Source organism: Diabrotica virgifera, chromosome 4 (genome assembly GCF_917563875.1).
Source record: "Diabrotica virgifera virgifera chromosome 4, PGI_DIABVI_V3a".
Taxonomy (NCBI): domain Eukaryota; kingdom Metazoa; phylum Arthropoda; class Insecta; order Coleoptera; family Chrysomelidae; genus Diabrotica; species Diabrotica virgifera.
The window spans coordinates 257,190,661-257,211,139 of NC_065446.1; the positions used below are offsets into that span (position 1 = coordinate 257,190,661).

At 32.2% G+C, this 20,479-nt stretch overlaps 1 protein-coding gene across 1 annotated transcript in view; it reads right to left on the bottom strand.

The window, feature by feature from the left end:
- Positions 1-536: 536 nt before the first annotated feature.
- LOC126883383 (zinc finger protein Xfin-like) overlaps positions 537-20,479 on the bottom strand; it is a 105,434-nt gene continuing 85,491 nt past the window's right edge. The window contains exons 10-16 of the mRNA XM_050648908.1: positions 19,026-19,277; positions 14,301-14,927; positions 11,183-11,378; positions 8,054-8,298; positions 5,072-5,381; positions 3,621-3,888; positions 537-1,140 (exon numbers count right to left, since the gene is read on the bottom strand). Of these exons, the coding sequence (XP_050504865.1) occupies positions 1,029-1,140; positions 3,621-3,888; positions 5,072-5,381; positions 8,054-8,298; positions 11,183-11,378; positions 14,301-14,927; positions 19,026-19,277 (2,010 nt within the window). The 3' untranslated portion in view covers positions 537-1,028. The remainder of the gene's footprint in view (positions 1,141-3,620; positions 3,889-5,071; positions 5,382-8,053; positions 8,299-11,182; positions 11,379-14,300; positions 14,928-19,025; positions 19,278-20,479) is intronic.

A 20,479-nucleotide genomic window follows, 5' to 3' on the forward strand; every position in this document is an offset into this window, starting at 1 on the left:
GCAGCTCAAACGTTATACAGGCTCTGATTGGGTAATTACAATGACCTGTCAATAATTGTTCAATATGTCGGTTATGGGTAAACAAATGTTGTGTATATTAGTTTTTATTGTTGTGACGACAGAGAAAAAAGCAAGTTTATAATTGTAGTGACTTTTTAAATAGTTTTTAAAAGCAACAGGTACGTAATTGTAAATGTTTCAATATTGTAATAAAAAATTACATAGGTACTTACCTATTTGGAAAATGTATATACCTATCTAGTAGGCAATGCTTTGATTTACATAAATTGATTACCAACATTTCTACCAATCTTCATCTAATATATTGTTTTCTTACTTTATGTTTTGTTGTATTTTAATATTTTAATTTCACAAAAATCAAACTAACTTGATTAAATTCAGAACTGTCAAACAGTAAAACGTTCAGTTGGCCTATCTCCGCACATGACAGGTACGTGTAAGTGGCTAAATGAGTAGAGGATTCGATTTCAAATCCTAAGCACCCGAATAAACGCGGGTTCGAATCCCAATGCAAGTTTTTATTTTTTTTTATACATTTTATGATTGTAAGTATATTTGTTATATAATTTTTTTTCAGAAAATGCGTATTTAGTTAAAATTTTTGCCAACAATTATTGTTCAGAAATAATTTCTTTGTGGCATTTTTCATTGTGTTTGTGTGTGTTTAATTCTTTTATTTTTTTAATTTTTGGTATTGTTTTAATAAAAATTTTTGGAAAGTAGTAGGTATTAAAATTTGTTTAATATGTAAATAAAATATAAATAAACTGTTTAAAGTACATATTAATTTCGAAGTATAACTTCTTACGTGCGTACAAAGTACACACACGCATATTCTTTTTTTTTTTAATTTAAATTTTACTTGGATTATTTATATATATTTTTATACGTGTTTCATTATTTAGAAAAATTACAATCTAAAGAAAAAAAAAGCAGTCTTCTATTAAATTAAAATCTTTCATAAATTTTAGAACAACCATTATCATAACTTATGAGTTAAACACGTTTTAGTTAAAATACGTCACTCCGTATTTATTTAACAAGGGATCGTCCATCGAGGCTAGCTTCAAGTTGAACAAAGAAAGAGTTTCTTCACTTGACTTGGCGACTGAGTGTACCCTGAAAAATAAAGTAAGTATGTAGTTAGATATTTCTTAGACCACAGCAAACATTTTAAAATACAATACATTACCATTTAAACCAGCTCCTTAAATTTTTCAGTCATGACACTCTCCTTCTTCCTATACTCCTGTATTATCAAATTTCATATCCATGTCCCCTCATTATATATCCCAGATATTGGAACTGTCTCATTTTTATTGTATTTATTATTTCGCATTATTTGCCCAATTGTCGCAATACTTCCATGTTCGTTTTTTTCTAGTCCATACTATTCTAATTTTCCTTCTGTAACACCACATTTCAAATGTCTGTAGCTTATTTACGTGTTCTTGATTCAGTGTATCTTGGGTCATATCAATGTTAATCCCCTTTACCAACGTGTCGTGCCTTATCGTCTCCCCCCAGGTCTTCTTTGGTCTTCCTTTCCTACTTCTTCCAGGAATCTGCACTTCAGTTATTCTTCGTATTGGTGATTGACGTCTCGACGTTGAACATGACCAAACCATCTCAACCTATGCTCTCTCATTTTGGCATCAATTGGTGCCACACTTTGACTTCCCCTAATATACTCATTTCTAATTTTATCCTTCTTTGTCACTCCACTCGTCCATCTAAGCATTCTCATTTCCGCCACATGCATTCGTTGTTCCTCTTTCTTTTTCACTGCCCAACATTCAGTTCCGTACATCATAGCCGGTCTTATGGCTGTTTTATAGAATTTTCCCTTCAGCTTCATTGGAATTTTTCTGTCACACAATACACCACACGCTTCTTTCCACTTCATCCATCCAGCCCTAATTCTACTGCAGGCATCTCCATTTATTTCTCCATTACCCTGTAATACCGATCCTAGGTACTTAAAACTATTATTGCTTTTCACAATCATTCCACCATCCAAAGATACCATTTTATTTGTAGTAACTCCATCTTTAAATGAACATTCCAAATACTCTGTTTTTGTCCTACTAAGTTTTAAACCTTTTTCCTCCAGAGCTTGTCCCCACTGCTCCAGTTTTTGTTCTAAGTCTCTTTCACTATTTCCTATTAACACTACATCATCAGCATACATTAGGCACCATGGAATGCTACCCTGTAGTTTCGCTGTTATCTGGTCCAAAACTAATGAGAATAAATAAGGACTAAGCACCGAGCCTTGGTGCAATCCTACTTTCACCTGAAATTTATCAGTCTCTCCCACACCTGTCCTAACACTAGTCGTTACTCCCTCATACATATCTCTCACAATCTTTAGATATTCGCCAGGGACTCCTTTCTTATTGAGTGTCCACCACAGAATCTCTCGAGGAACTCTATCATATGCTTTCTCAAGATCAATGAATACTATATGAGCGTTGGTCTCTTTATTCCTGTATTTTTCCATCAGTTGCCTTACAATGAAAATTCCATCTGTTGTTGATCTGCCCTGCATTACGCCAAATTGATTATCGGATATTTCGGTTTCTTCACGTATCCGTCTATCAATTACTCTCTCGCATATTTTCATGGTGTCGCTAAGTAGTTTTATAGCCCTGTAGTTTGTACATTGTTGTATGTCTCCCTTGTTTTTGTAGACAGGTACTAATATACTGCTTCTCCATTCGTCTGGCATTTGTCCAACTTCCAGAATTCTATTAAATAGACCTGCTAGCCAACTTATTCCTGTCTCTCCCAATGCTCTCCATACTTCTCCAGGAATATCATCTGGTCCGACTGCTTTTCCTTTCTTTATTTTTTGAAGCGCTTGAGCCACTTCCTCGTTTGTTTTTCTGGTAACCATTGCTGTTACTGTCTCCGTTAACTCCACAGGCTGTCTGTCAAATTATGCATTTACTAAACTGTCAAAATACTTTCTCCATCTCTTTTTGAAATCCTTTTCGTAAATTAGTATTTTATTATTTTCATCTCGGATACATCTAATCTGATTAAAATCTCTTGCTTTCTTTGCTCTCTGTTTGGCTATTTTATATATATTTGCTTCGCCTTCCCTGGTATCAAGTTGATCGTATAGGTTTGAATCCGCTTCTGCTTTAGCTTTTGCTACTGCTACTTTCGCTTCCTTTTTGGCGACCATAGAAACTTTTTTACCATATGACTTTTTCTATTTATGTCTTTATTAATAATCATTTTGTATCCGTTTAAGTGTTCTGCAGAATTTGTTCTTTAATATTCATTAATCGATTATTGATTTCATGTGCCAGGCGGTGTCTTATGAGTGGGTTCCTTAATTTACTTATATCGATTCGTGCATATGTTATTCTTCGTTTCATTATTTTCATTTTGAGTCTAATTTTGGTCCCTACTGAGTTGTTATCTGATTCTACGTCGGCACTTGAATGGCAGCTACTTCCCTATTCAAAAGAAGAGAGTTTGTACGGTCTACACAGCCACCCTATTCGCCTGATTTGCTACTCTCTGATTTCTCCCTTTTCAAACTTGAAGAATGGTAAAAGTAAAAAACACTAGAAGTAAAACCTTACCTGTACAAGTGTTCCTTCAGTGTCGCCTCAGTCTCGAACGCCAATGGGCAAATGGGACACGGTAAAGCTGCCAAATGTATTTTCTCGTGCACGGCAAGCTGCTCTTTGGTGTCGAATTTCTCGTCGCACTTAAAGCATGAGTGTTTCCTCTTGTGACCGTGCACGTTCTTCTTGTGTTTTCTCAAACCGTCTTTGGAAGCCAGTAGTCGTAAGCACAAATCGCACTGGACTGCCAGTTTTGATTTTTCTGACTTGCCCTTCTTCGGTGCTAAAGATTTAAGAGATACACTTGCATTAGTTAAGTGATATAGACTTAAAGTGGTGAAAATATGGACAAATTAAGCTAAATATAGTAGGATGTTCAATAAGTTTTGCGGTTCGATAAAAGAGGGCGTTGTTGCTAGCATAAATTTCTGTGGTTATGTTGATACACTCTTCATAATAAACATGAAGTTTCATTTCAATCTGTCAATCCATTCTTTGTTTACAGGCCATTTAGTATTGGGACCGAGCAAGTTCAGAAGAGCGACACCTGGTTTCATAGATCAGTAACTTTTTTAGCACTTTTAATAGGGAACTTGCATAAAATTTTAAATTCGAAAAAAATGTTATAAATCACAACAGAACATAATTTAAAACATGTATCAAGGATAAAAAGTTTAGTTTGTTTTTCGTTTGGCCCCTAAAGACGATTAAAAATTCAAATTATACCAGCCAGCCCAAAACGTGTCGTGACGTCATCGGGCTATATGTTTACATTCTGAACCAACAAAGTAAACAAAATTGTATATAATTTTAAACTAGACATTATAAACGTCAGTCGAAAATGCAGTTATGTGACGTTACAAGTGTTTTTGATCGTTACAACTATTCATCGAAAATTTGTACTTTTACAAAATGGTTTTATTTTCCATAGTAAACCTTCTTTCCTTTCCTTCAATAACTATATCAAACTCCAATCTCAACAAACTGGTATATATTATTACAATGAAATGCGATGAATGCCATTAGAATATAAATATTTTTCCTTTATTCCGCGACGACGAGCTGGGCAAATACCCAAGTAGGTGGAGGCCAGTAAACTCGAGAAGAATCAATGTTGAATATTACTGTAACCTTTTAGACCAGCGAAGGAAAAAAAAATATGAAAAAAGACCCGGTTTGCAAAACAAAATAATCCGTTTTTAACAGGACAGTGCACTGTGTAATGTGAGTATTTTGACCATGTGGCAAAATTCATGAATTTAAGTTCTAGTTGTTGAAGAGTCCATTGTATTCGCCAGATTTGGCCCCTAGCGACTTCCGGAAATAAAATTATTTGCTTATGGACCCGCAAAATGTATTGGACGACCTAATAAAAGGTAGCAAACTATTGCTATATAAAAAATAGGAAGCTATTGACGAAAAAATGGACAATGGTAAAGAACAAACATTAATCACACAATACTGACCTATCTCTTCCTCTTCCTTAATACTAATAGTGACTCCCCCTTCGTCGTTTTCAGGCATAGAAACTATCTGAATGTTATTGGTCGTAGGGTTCAGATTCAAAAAGCTGCTAACGTCATCGATTATTATCGAAGGTCCTGGTTCAGGTTCGGGATTCGTCGTCAACACCACGTCGGCCATCTGGAATTGCTGCAGTAAGTTGGGATCCACAGTAATGTCGCCTTCTTGTATGGTGGACAGGATTGCTCCTGGAGGAAGATTTAGGTCGGTTATTTGCGACGTGAGGTCCAGAGTTTCCGTTTGGGTTAATAGCTTAAATGAAATAATTATATGAAATATCGTTTAACAATAGATACACAGTCTTATCTTAAATGAAATAATTATAATATGAAATATCAAACAAAGATATACAAGGTGTCCAGAAACTTGTAACGATATGCCTTTAGCCTGGCCACAGCATAGAAAACGCAACAGCAGTGACACACTAGAAGGCGGGAAAAGTTCGCGCACTATTGCTGCGCAGATCGTCGGGCATTATTCGGGTAGTACCAGACAGTGTAGAAAATCTGCAGTGTTGCCGATTTGTACATAATTATTCAATTTACTAAACTTTTATGACATTCTGATAATAAATATTTTTTAACATAATTTTATACGTATGCCTGTGGGAATTATGCCAATAATTGGGACATAACACAAAATATTGACGATGAATGGCGATTGTATTGTTAATCTTTTGCAGAAATTCCAGAAAATATTTAAAAAGAATCTCTTATGGGTAATAAAGTTAGTGCAATAACTGATACTGCAGCAATGCAGAAATAAAAAAAATCACCTTTTCTTAGATATCGTTGTCTGTCGACGTTTAAATGCGATCTGTGAGCAAATATTAAATTAGTGTTAGCAAAAGTGAAGGAGTAAAAGAATGTTACTTCTTTTAAACAGACAAAAAATGTTAAATTATTTTAATCACATAAAGTCTTCATTTTCACAAGATGAGGATGAGGAAATTGGATTTGAAAGCGTTCCAGATGTAGTTTTATTATAGTATAATATATGATATTACATATAATTTTGTTACAAGAATTTTTGAATTAACAAGTTAAGTTGAATAAAATAACTTTTATCGCCAAACGTCACTAAAGTCATTCATTATTGTACTCATTTGCTGCAGTAAAGTAGCACTTTATTGTACTGAAAGAAGAATTTTACTTTACCTGCTGCGATATAATCGAGATTGAATGTAATTGGTCGATAGCAGTAATCGATTATTTATTTGAGTTAACTTACAATTTATTTACTTTAATTATTAAAAATATTGTACAAAATTTACGACATTGTTGATTAAATTTATGTCAAAAAGTGAAATTCTGTAGTATTTTGTAATTATATTCATATAAAATAAATCAAAACTTTAGCGATTTAGTAATTATTCAATATTGATAACTATCGATTAAAAATCGAAAGCGGATCTCATTCAAAAGTCATTTTTTTGTCATCACTGTCATGAAATTTGTATTACGTCATTACGTCTAGAATATAAAAAATTCTTAAATTGTAAATTGTAAGTAAGTATTAAAACCAATATCAAATTGTTGGCGATAAAATTTTGTATGCACCAAGTTAATAAAGACTCTTTATCGAACTCGTCTGTTATTCGCCTCGCTCGCTCTGCTCATAATATCAGACTCGTTCGATAAAAAGTAGCTTTACTGACTTGGTACATAAATAACTACTTTCTTAATGTATTTTTATTGCCCTTAGAAACTACCAAGATCAAAAATTTTAACATAATTTTTGGCAAAATCTGATATTTTTGGCAGTGGCTTAATATAATTTCATATAGTGACATCGGCAGCACTGATGAACGAACACATCACATCACCACTGAGATGTATTACTCGATCAATGTCGGCTCCGTACTTTTTAACTTTAAAGGCGGCATCGTAGTATCCCAAGAGGCAGCACTGAAAAATCTCTTTGAATTTACTAAAGCTAGATTTTTCACAGTTGATTACTGTGAGTGTGTAGAGAAACATACTGCGGTCGGTCAAGCGAAACGTAGAACAGGGGTTACTGAGAGGGTATCAAAGTTGCTTTCCTACGAAGGTAATTATTTCCATTTACTAAGGCTGAAATTAGTACACACATTCTAAATTAAATATAAATAAAAGTTATTATAGTCGGTCAGCTGTATGACGGGACAGAGCCGGTCGGTCGGTCCCAGTGAATGTACAGGATTATTCACTATATTTTGACCCACTTGTAAACTGCTTTATTTACAGAATTAGAAAAAAATGTAAAATACAAAAGTTATTCGTTTTTTAAATTATGATTTTTTGATATATATCGTACTAGTGACGTCATCCATTTGGGCGTGATGACGTAATCGATTATTTTTTTAAATGGGAATAAGGGTCAAGTGCTAGCTCATTTGAAAGGTTATTCATTCCCTATTCAGTAATATAAACATTAACATGATTAATTATACAGGGCGTCAAAAAAAATTTTTTATTTAAATTAATTGTTTAATTAATAATTCAAAAAAATTTTTTGACACCCTTTATAAATAATGATCTTAATGTTTATAGTACTGTATAGAGCATTGAATAACCTTTCAAATGAGCTAGCACACGACCCCTATTCTCATTTAAAAAAATAGTCGATTACGTCATCACGCCCAGTGACAATTATCAATACTGTCAAATACATAAAGTGGCAACCATAGAGCGTGGCAACCATAGAGCAATATCCACTTTTAATATTGTATATTCTAACAGTTTCTGTTTATTTTTTGGACAGAAACACGCTTCAACTTGAAATTTTATGGGTTTCTGGACACGTAAAAGAGACGAGAGACCAGTATTACAACATTCTGTTAAAAACTAAAAATTATTTTTAAACTTTTTTTCTGTTTCAAAAATTATACGAGACTTTTTGTTATTAGTGTACATATTTTCAGAAAAATTTATTAGAGTACGTACCTGCCCCTGATCTATTTCCACTGGGATGTTTTCGTATGTCACGTACTCGTGCGCTTCCCCCTGAATCTCTTCTACACTCTGTGACACCAACTTGTTACTGGCAGACCTCAAAATGTTGGCGATTTTATTCTTTCTTTTGGTCTTCGTATTATGTGACGATTTGTGGCCCATCTCCATGTGGGCTTTTTTGGCACTCGGCGTTCGGAACTCGGCCTTGCAGACGTGGCATTTGTAATGCAACACACCTAAAACACAATAACATAGCTGTAAAAAAAACTATAGTTATGAAAAAACGTCTAAAAAAAGTCAAAACGATCTGAAAATCATAAGAATATTCAAAATGTATACTAACAGTCAAGAATACGTCAAAATCTTTTACCAAAATGCTTCTATGAGCACCGAAATGTCGAAAAAGAAAAGAAATATTTTTAAAAATCGTTCAAGCGCCTAATTATGAATCAAACCCATAAAAAATGATTCAAAGAAATAAAAAATGTTTTAAACCGTAATGGAAAGAGTGTGTAAGCTGTATTAAACACGTCAAAAAGGTCAAAATTCGTCGAAAAAAAAGTCGACGATCTGAAAATGATACAAAAGAGTTCAAAATGTATTGTAACAGTCGAGAATGCGTCAAAATATTCGACGAAAATGCGTCTAAAAGCGTTAAAATGTCGAAAAAGCAAAGAAAAAATTGTCTAAAAGATTTTTAAAAAGCGTTCAAAATACATGTTTAATCAAGAAACATTAAATATGTCAAAACCATCGACAGTGCTTCAAAAGCATCGAAAATGCTTCAAAGGCATAGAAAATTATTCAAAGTTTAGTTTGATCATATAAATAAACTGTTAAATATAATAATAAACATTATAAAAATAAGTAAAAGTGTGTAAGTTGTATTACACACGTCAAAAATGTCAACAATAGTAAAAAAAATCAAAACGATATGAAAATCATAAAAGTGTTCAAATTATATTTTATAAGTATATAAATTTATATATAAAGTATATATAAATTTTATATTTTATTTATTCTAATAAAATGTTTCGAGAAGAAAAAGGAAAAGAAATTCCGAAATAGCAACGAAATAATGGTCCAAAAATAATTTAAAAAGTGTCCAAAATAATCGAAAAGGGTTGAAAAATATAAAACTATCGAGATTGCTTCAAAAGCATAGAAAATGTTTCAAAAGTATCGAAAATGCTTCAGAAGCGTAGAAAATGCTTATAAATCTGTTTTGAATCTTGTAAATAAACATTTGACTGAACATATAATTAGTTAAAAAGCGGCAATACCTTGTTTTAAAACATTTAATACATACAAAAGCTTAATTATTGGCGGACTACTGTTATAGGATAATATATGTATTCGCGGTGTGCAAGTACTTGGAAGGGATACGTGAAACGATCATGCGCGAATAGCGGAGAAATATTGCAACTTTCTTAAATAATTCATATTGTCAATTGAAATTGTCAAATTGATGTACATTTCATATCTACTGTCATTGAAGGAGAAAAATTATATGTTGCTCCACAATATTGATATGATATGCAATTATTATATAAAGGTAAATTTAATTAATTGTATTTTGCTTGCTGTACTGCATTTTAATAACTAATTTTATTTACTACATACAATTGTTTACGTTTTCATCACATAACCTGAATCTTATTTTTTCTTCTTATTATTTTTTTGGGCTATGGCCTTGACAGTTATCCAGTAACCAGGACTAACGTAATTGGTCAATACAATTAGAAGTGCGAATAAAAGTGCAGAGCGTAGAAATAGGTGTCGCTTTGCGCAACTTGCACGGTTCCAATATAGTTATTTTTACTACAAAAGCGATATTACGTAGGTCAAAATTTTTGACGTAAGAGAACTGTCAAAACATTAGAATGTGACTTTTAATTATTGCCATGTTTATAATATAAACACATTCTAATGTTTTGACAGTTCTCTTACATCAAAAATTTTGACCTACGTAATATCGGTTTTGTAGTAAAAATATTATACCTGGTGGTGAATTGGAAGACTCTTGGTAGGAAACTCAATGTAAAATTCTAAATTGTTGAATTCCTGCTTCCCTAATTATTTTACATCAAAAGTCATGAGAAACTATTTGTAGAGGATTAAAATCTGTATTAAAAACAAAAGTTAAAATTGTTCTACGATTTAAACAGAGTCCAAAATTTTGAAAAATAGAATACATTTGCCATACCTAAGTAAGTGCGTAAAAGTAAGGCCACACGTTACTATTTCTGACAGTACGCAAACTATTGACTGAATAAAACATCTTTATTATTACTACTTTCTCCTCAACTGAGTCTTTTCGACTTTATTATTTTTTAAACAATAGAAACGATAAAATAAAAATACTGACAGTTCAAAATATTGTTAATATAATAATTTCATTGTGACCGAAGGCAACCTTATACACATTCTTGCACTGTGTATGGCCTAAATTTGGCAAATACTTTGATAAAATATATTATATTTTACAAAATTTTGGAATGTGTTTTGGAATTCGTAGAACAATTTTAACAATTATTGTTTTCAATAAAGATTTCAATCCTCTACAAATAGTTTCTCATGTCTTTTGATGTAGAATAATTAGGGAAGCAAGAATTCAACAGTTTAGAATTTTACATTGAGTTTCCTATGGCCCGTTTTCAAACTCACCACCCTGTATATTCAATAAATCACGAAAAAAGATAGAAAACGAATAGAAGTAGTAGAAATGGATTATCTAAGGAGAGCGTGTGATATATGCAAAAAAGATGACATCAGGAATGAAAATATTATAAGCAGGGCAAATACTGTATATTCCAGTGTAGATAGAATTGAAACGAGACAACTAGTGTGGTATGGTCACGTAAAACGAATGAATGAAGATAGATGGCCAAAGAAAGCTTTAAATTGCATACCACAACAAAAAATAAGGTGAAGGCCTTCAGTTGCCTGGGAAAAAATTGACGGCACATATTGAGATATAGAGCCATCAAAGAAGACGAATGGATGAACAAAAAACGATGGCGGTCGAAATGCGAAAAACGACAGAGCCCTCTAGGAACCTCTCTTATAGATAGATAGATAGATACATTCAATAAATATCTTATTTAGTCAGTAAATTACCTGTGTGTAGGGTCATATGCATCTTCAAACTGGTCTTGGACGAATAAAGGACGTCACAGACGTCACACGGGTATTGTTTTTGTTGAGGATCATGCGTTCGAAGGTGGCTCTTGAGGGTTGCTCGAAGAGTGAACTTCTTGTGGCAGATCGTGCATTCGAAAGGCTTTTCTCCCGTATGGATACGATGGTGTCTTTCCTAAAACACAAAATAAACAAGGCGTAAAATAAAAATATTTTATTGTCGGAGCATCCACCGTATTCACCAGATTAGGCACCTAGCGACTATTTTTAATCTGTTGATCTGTTTTAATACCTAAAAAAATTCATGTATGGAAAGGTGATAACAGTTGTGGAAGCGTATTTTGCAGCGCACTAGTAAACCCACTAGCTTATTATCTGAAACACTTGGTTTCAACAGAGATTGAAGACAGTCTTATGAAGACTGCAGCGAGTGATTGTATGTCCTTTCAAAACGTTGGTTACCATCATAACTATCTTAATTTTATTCACTGACACCCTAAATAGCAACATTTTATCAACACAATACCAATCTCGCAAGTTCTTCAACCATGAGGTTCATCTTCGTTCTGGACTGCGTTTGCCTGCTACTTTTCCTTGCATAATATTTTGCAGCAACCTATATTTGGGACCTCTCATTACATGTCCGAAATAGGGGGTTGTGAATTGCATAGTGTAGAATTCCTTCCCTTTTGTCTTCACTGCAGCATCCATCTGGCTTGCAAATTGTAGAAGCCTTGGAGGTGTCACCACGGAAATGTACCAATAAGTTTTCAATTTAAAAATCTTTTAGTAATATTTTTAAAATTTTTCAATATTATTAATGTTGCTATTAGGATTGAAAAACTTTATCTTTCAATTGCCAGATGACGCTAGTCACCTAATCCATTCACCTCAGTTGCAGTGTGGGACTAATATATGTCGAAAAATTTACTGGATTAGAGAAAAGCAACCTATGCATTCTCTGAAGAGCCTCTAACAAGAGGTGAAATCGTCGATAAGAGTGCTGGTTGCGCTCTCTAATCTAAGTAAAAATTAAGACATTTTTGGCCTCGCATTGCAACTGAATAAAAATGGTATACATTTTTATTTTTTATTTTTTACTCCAGCTTTCTTTGCTTGATGCTATCAACATATTCATTATGCGTTAGTCCTATATGAACCTTAACCCATAAAAAGTTCACTCTTCTTTTATTTTTATGAATTTCAGAAAGGATTTTCTTAATTAGTAGGATATAAATATTTGAATTGCTATTGGGAAAATCAATAGTTTGAATAGCAAGAAGAACAGAGAGTGAATCGGAAATAATTGTTGCAGATATATCTTCAGATTCTTTAAAATATTGCAGGGCCTCATAAATTGCTATGGCTTCAGCACTGAAGATAGAAAAATCATGGCTTAACTTAAAATGTTTTTCTGTTTTAGTAGCAGGTATGTAAAAGTCACATCCAGTGCCAACTAACGTCTTAGATGCATCTGTATATATATTTACAGAGTCTGGCCAATTCTCTAAGAATGTTCTTAAGATGTTAGAGCTAATATAAACGTTGACTAAAGATTTTTTAATAATAAATGCTTAAAATTTGTCAATGAATAAATAGTAAAAATATACTTGAACTAATCCAAATTTCGTAAAAATACATTCAAAAAGTGCATAATTCTGCGATTAATGTTTGTTAATCTCAAAACGTACAGTCGGAAGATACAGAATCACATTGGTTTACGTGCCTGTAATTGCCTTTGCATTGTTTGCAGTCGTTTGAATACAAAAGTGTAAAATTACGCATATTAGATGATTCTGGCGATTGTACATAAATAATGGGTTCTGAATATTATACTTCAAAAAGAAAATTTATTGGTAATCAGCAATTTCAAAAGTCGCTCATGTATAATATAAAATTTAAAAATAATATGCGTTTAAAATAAAATTTTCAAATTTCTTTAGGCCAAATTGGATCCGCCATTTTGTTTAAAAAAAATAATGTTAGATTCGTAATCAGCGATGCCAAAAACCGTTAAGCACGAAAGTAATTTCGAAGTGTATAAAAATATACTCTTTTAAAGGTCCATGACCACCTTTTCGGGATTTGGAACCACAGTTTGTGGATGCGTTTTGGTTCAAATCAGTCTTCTTGCTAAGCCTCCTTGATAACGGGAAAAAAGCTAGAAACACGTGTCAGGAAATGGCAAGAGACTCGAATTCAATCAAAACGAAACCGTTTATTTTTTATTGAAGATATTCTTCTTTAGCGGCGAATCGATCGAGGGTAAAATTTGATTGATCCCCGCGCATGCGCACACCGACAGTATGGTATTAGTTGTTATACGGGCTCTGATTGGGTGTTGAAATTTTGAAATGATCTGTCAATAATTGTTCAATATGGAGGTTATCGGTAAACAAAAATATTATATAATATTAGTTTTAATTGATGTGTGGACAGAAACAAAATCAAATTTATAATTATATTGACTTTTTAAATAGTTTTGAAAAGCCGCAGGTACGTAATTCTAAATGTTTCAGTTGGAAATACCTAATAGTTTCAATGCCTATATATTTGGAAAATGTAAACAAAATAATGTAGTTACCTATTAGTAGGCAATGCTTTAATTTACATAATCTGATTGCGAACAAACTTTCTACAAATCTTCATCTCATATATCGTTTTCTTTCAATTTCGACAAAAATCAAACTAATAATTTTATTAAATTCATATAAATTTATGGTGTAAACGTTTAGTTTGTGTATATTCCCACATGACGTATACGAGAGTTTGGTGCAGTTTGAAATGGCGTCAACTTTCGTACGGCGCGGTAACCGTGAAGTGGGTTCAAGCGCCAAGCAAGTTATTATTTTTTTATTTTTTTTTTATAGATTTTATGATTGTAAGTATATTATTATATAATTTTTGAAGATATTCTTCTTTTTTGAAAGTGGTAGATAAGAAAGTTAGTTTGATTTTTAAATAAAATAAGTACAAATAACATTTTAAGTATATTTACTTCGTTTAAATTACCTATTATATAATAGAAGAATATCTATTACGTGTGTACGAAAGTACACACACATTCTTTTTTTTTTAATGAGATTAATTTACTTACCAAATCTGAAGGTTTCTTAAACAACTTCTTGCAGTACGAACAAGGGAACATCTTACTATTTTTATGAGACTGTACATGCTCTAGATAAGCGTTTTTTCCTATCAACACCTTTTTGCACTTGTAACACTCCCAACATGAGTGCATCTTGATGTGCTTCTTGAAAGCCAATCTGCTTTTGAACGCTTTGTTGCACGCGGGACACTGGAAGATTTGACAAGGTTCTATTTTATCTAAATCTTGAAGTTGATCTTTCGAAGATGTGTTGCCATCTTGTAGTATCCCTAGTGTTTGTTCGATCTCTTGTATCCTCGCTTCGATTTCGTCTTCTGTTAGTGCCACAGCAGTCTTATCAGTTAAGGTATCTCTACAAGCGTGCTGTTCAAAAAGAGTGTTCGAGAACACTTGATTGCATGCCATGCATAAGATGCTTGCGCCTTTGTACAGATTTTTATTGTCATTGATATTGTCTGTAAGTTGAAATATGGTATCAGTGTCGTCGTACACGTCTTCAGTTGTTTCAGGTACGTTTTCCAGGGGTTGAGGAGCGGCGTTGTACAGAAGCACTTCATTGGTTTCAGTCGGTTCGATCAGAGTGGAAGCAGGAGCAAGCTGGAAATTGTCTGGGACCTAAAATTGTGAAACTGTTGATATTTAGTTAGTCTAGACCTACACCACATTCACATAGCAAATTCCCAACATAAACAAACGCACGTGTTAACGATTCGTCCACTCATTCGTCAAGAAGCTATTAAATGTAACTTATTGCCCTAAACGAGGCAGTTTCTCATTTTACAGGTCCTAACTTGTCAGTCTGCATCTGCAAATTCAAATTGTATTTTTTTAGCGTGTTGGTTTTTAAGATAATATTATTTTGTGTTATGTTATGTACTTTACAGTAGTTAATGTTGAGTTATTAATTAAGACTGGTCGTGTTTTCTATTTTTTTATAGTTAGTTATAAGTTTTATAGTGTGTAGTCTGTGTAGTGAACTTTTAGTATCCATAAAAAAAGTATTGATTCATCAAAAGTAAAAATAGCTTGTGGTAATCACTTTTATAAAGGTAAGAGAAACTTATATTTTAATTTACTGATGTTTCAAAAAGTTTCATTTCCTCTTCTGGACATGAAAAAGTATACAAAATGCAGTTTTATAATAGTCCATTCACTCACGGTAAAATGTTACAAAACCTTCAAATGTTAAAGAACCGATTAGATTGACATGAAATTTGGCATACATATAGCTAATATGTCAAAGAAAAAAGTAATACTGTGCCGATGTGAGCTTTGGTCCTGGCAAAAAAATACACGTTCAAAATAAGCCCGGAAATGGATAAATTGATTAATTCTAAGCAACTTTTGTTCTATAGCGGTTTTTCACTTTTTTCACAAAGTCAATACTTTTCGAGTTATTTGTGAGTGAATTTGTTCATTTTTTAACAAAATAACCACGTTTTTAGACGGTTCTTTACAAATATTCGAAAAAGTAAATATCTTATCGAAAAAAAACATTCTTAGCAAAAACATAACTTATAAATAACATAACCTTATAATATGATGCTACTTTATTCAAAATGTTCACATTGTTATGTATATCTCAGTTAATGAATATTTTATTTTACTACATTTTTCTTAAGGACATAGGCGCAAAATTTCGCCTGTCAAAATGTTCAATGTGTTTTAAATGTATTCATTTTTTTCGAGTCCTGTGAAAACTAATAAATATTTTTGAAAAATTTAAAGGCAGAATAAAAGATTACATTATTATTGAAAGTCCCTGAAAACTTCTATAATGGTTATTTTAATAAGTTACAGGGGTGAAAATAAAAGAGAAAATTTAGGGTGGTTTTTAATTGCAAATATTTCACTAAAAAGAAACTTTTTATTTATTCTAAAGGACTCTTGACCCTCGGTAATAAGGTAATATTTTATTCTGCGTTTAAATTTTTCAAAAATACTTAGTTTTCTCAGGAATCGAAAAAAATGAATACAATTTAAAACACATTAAAAATTTTGACAGCCGATATTTTGCGCCTTTCCCCTTAAAAAGAACATAAAATTTTGTTTACAATTAAATTTCAAGCAATCATTACGGTATTAGTTTCAAAAGTAAATATTTAAAAAAAACATATGATACACACCTCAGTACGGCCCTCTTTAGCTTCCACGTGCGTTTGTTTACAGTTGGGAATTTGTAAAGTGAATGGACTTTAGACAGAGAAAATATTGCGTTGTCGTAGCAATGAATAATAACTTGTTATAAGTATCAGTACAAAGTATCATGTCAAAAAGTCGATCCAGAGGTGTGGAAAAAAATGACTGAAATTATTGTAAAAATTGAAAAATTGAAGTATTTCAAGGGGTTAAAAGATTAGATTTACTAAGATTTGCTTAATATTCTTAACGATCAATAAACTTCGTGTGAGAGCATGACATATTGGATTATAAGCTGCAAAAGTACGCCTGTGGATGACGATACGCTGCAAATAAATTGTTACCATGCAAACAATTCGTGCTTTAGAGTTTAAATTCCTGGAACGCCTCCCTTATTCACCAAATATAACCCCGTCTGACTAGAATGTCTTGATTTATCTGAAAAACAGTCTAAAATGATCGCAAATTGTCTTGCAACAAAGAGGTCATACAAGCTGCAAATGTCGGGTTTTCAGAACGGGATTTTTTTGAAATGTGTAAAAACGTTGTAGATTAATAATAATACACGTATCCAATTACGACAAGAGTATTTTGAATAATTGAAGCTGTTAATGGGAGTGCACTTGCTTCCGTACAGTCATGATGTGAACTTGTCAGATAGAGCTCATTGGTACCTCGGGCGAAAAACATTGGATATCTTAATCATCCATGTTATAATTCACATCTTTGTCATATGTTCCGATGACGGATCAATTGTAAAGGGTTTTTACCCTGTTATTTTTACTTTGGTGGCTTGCATGTAGATTCTAAGATTGCACTGATGATGATCGGTCAACCGATCGAAAACTAGTTCTGTCTTTGATGTAGCCCTGTATAGGGATTTTAACAAATATACCTTTTATAAAGGATTTTATGTCTTTAAAAAATTCTGTCCGAAAATTTTTTTTTTAATTTTTGGTGGGAAATTTTAATTTTAGAACGATTTTAAAATTTTAAATGAGTATAAAAAAATAACTAAGACATTCGTTTTCATGAAAAAAATATATAACGTGTATTTTTGGATAATGTTTCACCCTGAATTTTTCAAACTTTTAAAATTGGTGAAACGCACCTTTAAAAATAAAAAACCGCATTTTTTCGGGTTTTTTTTCGTTTTTTGATACATTTTTATACATATTTTTCAAAAAAGGTAACACCGTCACTAGAATAGGTAAAAAACTAAAAATTAATTGGGGTTTGCTAAATAAAAATTCTTTTTAACGCCATCCATTTTCAGGATACAGGGCGTTGAAGAAAACAAAATTTTACACATTTTTTACGATTTTGCCGAAACTACTGGCAACATTGTAATAAAATTTGGCGGGTTTTAAGAGGTAGTTATTGAGCATGTTCTGACATACAATTAAGGATTTGATATTCATCATTGGCACGCATAGGGGTAATGGTCTGCATTATTGTCTAAATTAACAATCATTTTTGAATTTCTCGTTCAATTTGCGATAAAAAAACTATCTTCTTATTTTTTCATACGACGCGCCGTTTTGCTGCAAAAAATAAAATATCTTAACGCTTCCAAAGTATTCGAATTAGTTTTTATAATAAATGTACGAGTTTAGGTAGATGTAGAAACTACTAGAAGTTCGAATACTTTGTAAGGGTTAAGATGTTTTATTTTTTGAATAAAAATGACGCGTCGTATGAAAAAATAGGAAGATAGATTTTTTTTTCACAAATTGAACGAGGAATTCAAAAACGATTGTTAATTTGAAATATATCAGTGGCGTACTATCTTTTTTCTTTAAAAAGTTCAGACTATTACTCCTATGCGCGCCAATGATAAATATAAAATTATTAATTGTATATCAAAAAATGCACAACAAGTATGATACCTCTTAAAATTCGCCAAATTTTATTACAATGTTGCCAGTAGTTTCGGCAAAATCGTAAAAAATGTGTAAAATTTTGTTTTCTTCAACGCCCTGTATCTTGAAAATGTATCAACATTACAAAAATTTTTTATTAAGCAAACCCCAATTGTTTTTCAGTTTTTTACCTATTCTAGTGACGGTGTTACCTTTTTTGAAAAACATGTATAAAATTGTATCAAAAAACGAAAAAAAAACGAAAACATGCGGTTTTTTATTTTTAAAGGTGCGTTTCACCAATTTTAAAAATTTGAAAAAATTCAGGGTGAAACATTATCCAAAAATACACGTTATATATTTTTTTCGTGAAAGCGAATGTCTTAGTTATTTTTTTATACTCGTTTAAAATTTTAAAATCGCTCTAAAATTTAAATTTCCCGCAAAAAATTTAAAAAAAAATTTCGGACAGAACTTTTTAAAGCTTACAACTTTTTTATTTAAAGTTTTTCGCTAGTTCTCGATGCGGCTGAGATAAAAAATAAAAACATAAAAACCCTAATTAGGCTCTAGGTGGGTCACATGACCACCTAGGGGGCTAAAAATTTCAGAAAGTGAGTTTCTCTATATATGTTAAACGGTGACCTATATGGAATTCGACTCGAGTTGGGGGCACTTTTCATCATCTTACCCGGCTAGGCCCTTTACTTACCGTAACATTTTGTACCAAAGTACTGAATACACCTTGGTTCAATAGTTGGATATCCTCCAAATTAACGCTAAAGGTCTGAAAATCCGGGTTTATTTGAGCATCTCCTATTGGTTCTGCATTATTTATATTAATAATTTCTGTAGCTACAGTATCTTCACACTCTACAACATCTTTCAATTGATCAGATTCAGCTATGGGTGTTGCAATTGATGTTATCGCAGGCTCTTGAATATCATTTACTGGTTCAGATTCCTGAAGAAGTGAAAAGAGTTAATATTTATCTTTGAGAAAAAAGCAAACCTTGGGTGACAGTAGAAATTCTTAAACTCATAGAAGAACGAAGAACACATAAAAAAAGACCTGAATAAATACAGAGAAATTCAAGGAAACATCAGAAAGATTATTCGAGAGGCACAAAAGAGGAGGCTCTCCGATAGATGCAAGGAAATAGAAAATCTGGATAAAGAGTAATTGAGAGAGTGAGGATACCTGCAAATACTTGGAAACATGGATAAGATCAAATGAAGAGTACAGGGGGAAAACAAGGAATGTCACATTTTATACATATCGAGATAAACACCAATAAAGGTTTAATTCTTATGATATCTAAAAACTTCTTAGGGCATTCTTAGCAGAATTCTAGCAATTATTGGTCTATAATCTTAATATAATATTAATCTATATTAAGTTATTAATTTCATAATGCACCAAAAAACTGCTAACATTCCTTATTTTTGTCCACTGGCGTGGGGACAATCCTGGTCCTTCGCCTGGATACAAATGCTTAAAAAAATTATATAGACTGATCTTTCTGGTTATTGTTCTGAATAGTGATGTAAAAAACGTGTTTTTTTTTAATTCTAAAAAAAACGGAAAAAAAAACAATAAGAAACGTGTTTTTTTTGTTTTTAATTGTTTTTTATTAGTTTCTCAACGTAATATTAACAATATCAATATTAGGAGTTGTTTGTAAGCCTAAAAATCACCCAATATTTCAATATTATATCCAAAACATCTAGAAACTCAGTGTTTAACGTTCCTTTTTAAAAAATATTGAAACATTAAACCCTTACTGCCTTTATCTATTATTTTTTTACGTCGTTGCTTTTGGGGAATCACCGAAATTTAGCAGGACGCTCGTATTCGTTGGCGCTGAGAAAACCGGGGAATTACCGATTAGCTTTTGCAGGTGTTCTGTTGTTATTTTGTGATTTACTTGCCTTGTGCCGGAACTATTTGTGTTTAGTGCTTATTTAAGTGTGTTTAAATAAATTAATTATTGTTAATTATATTTTCTGTGTTTTATGATAATAAATTATTTGTTACCTACTGTAGTGACATTAGTGACAAAAACTGAATGTTTATAATGTCTTCGAATTCGAGTTCTTGTTCTTCGCGGGAATCACGGGGAAGGAAAAGTTGCAAAGTAAGTTCCCTGTTTAAAATGCTAAAAA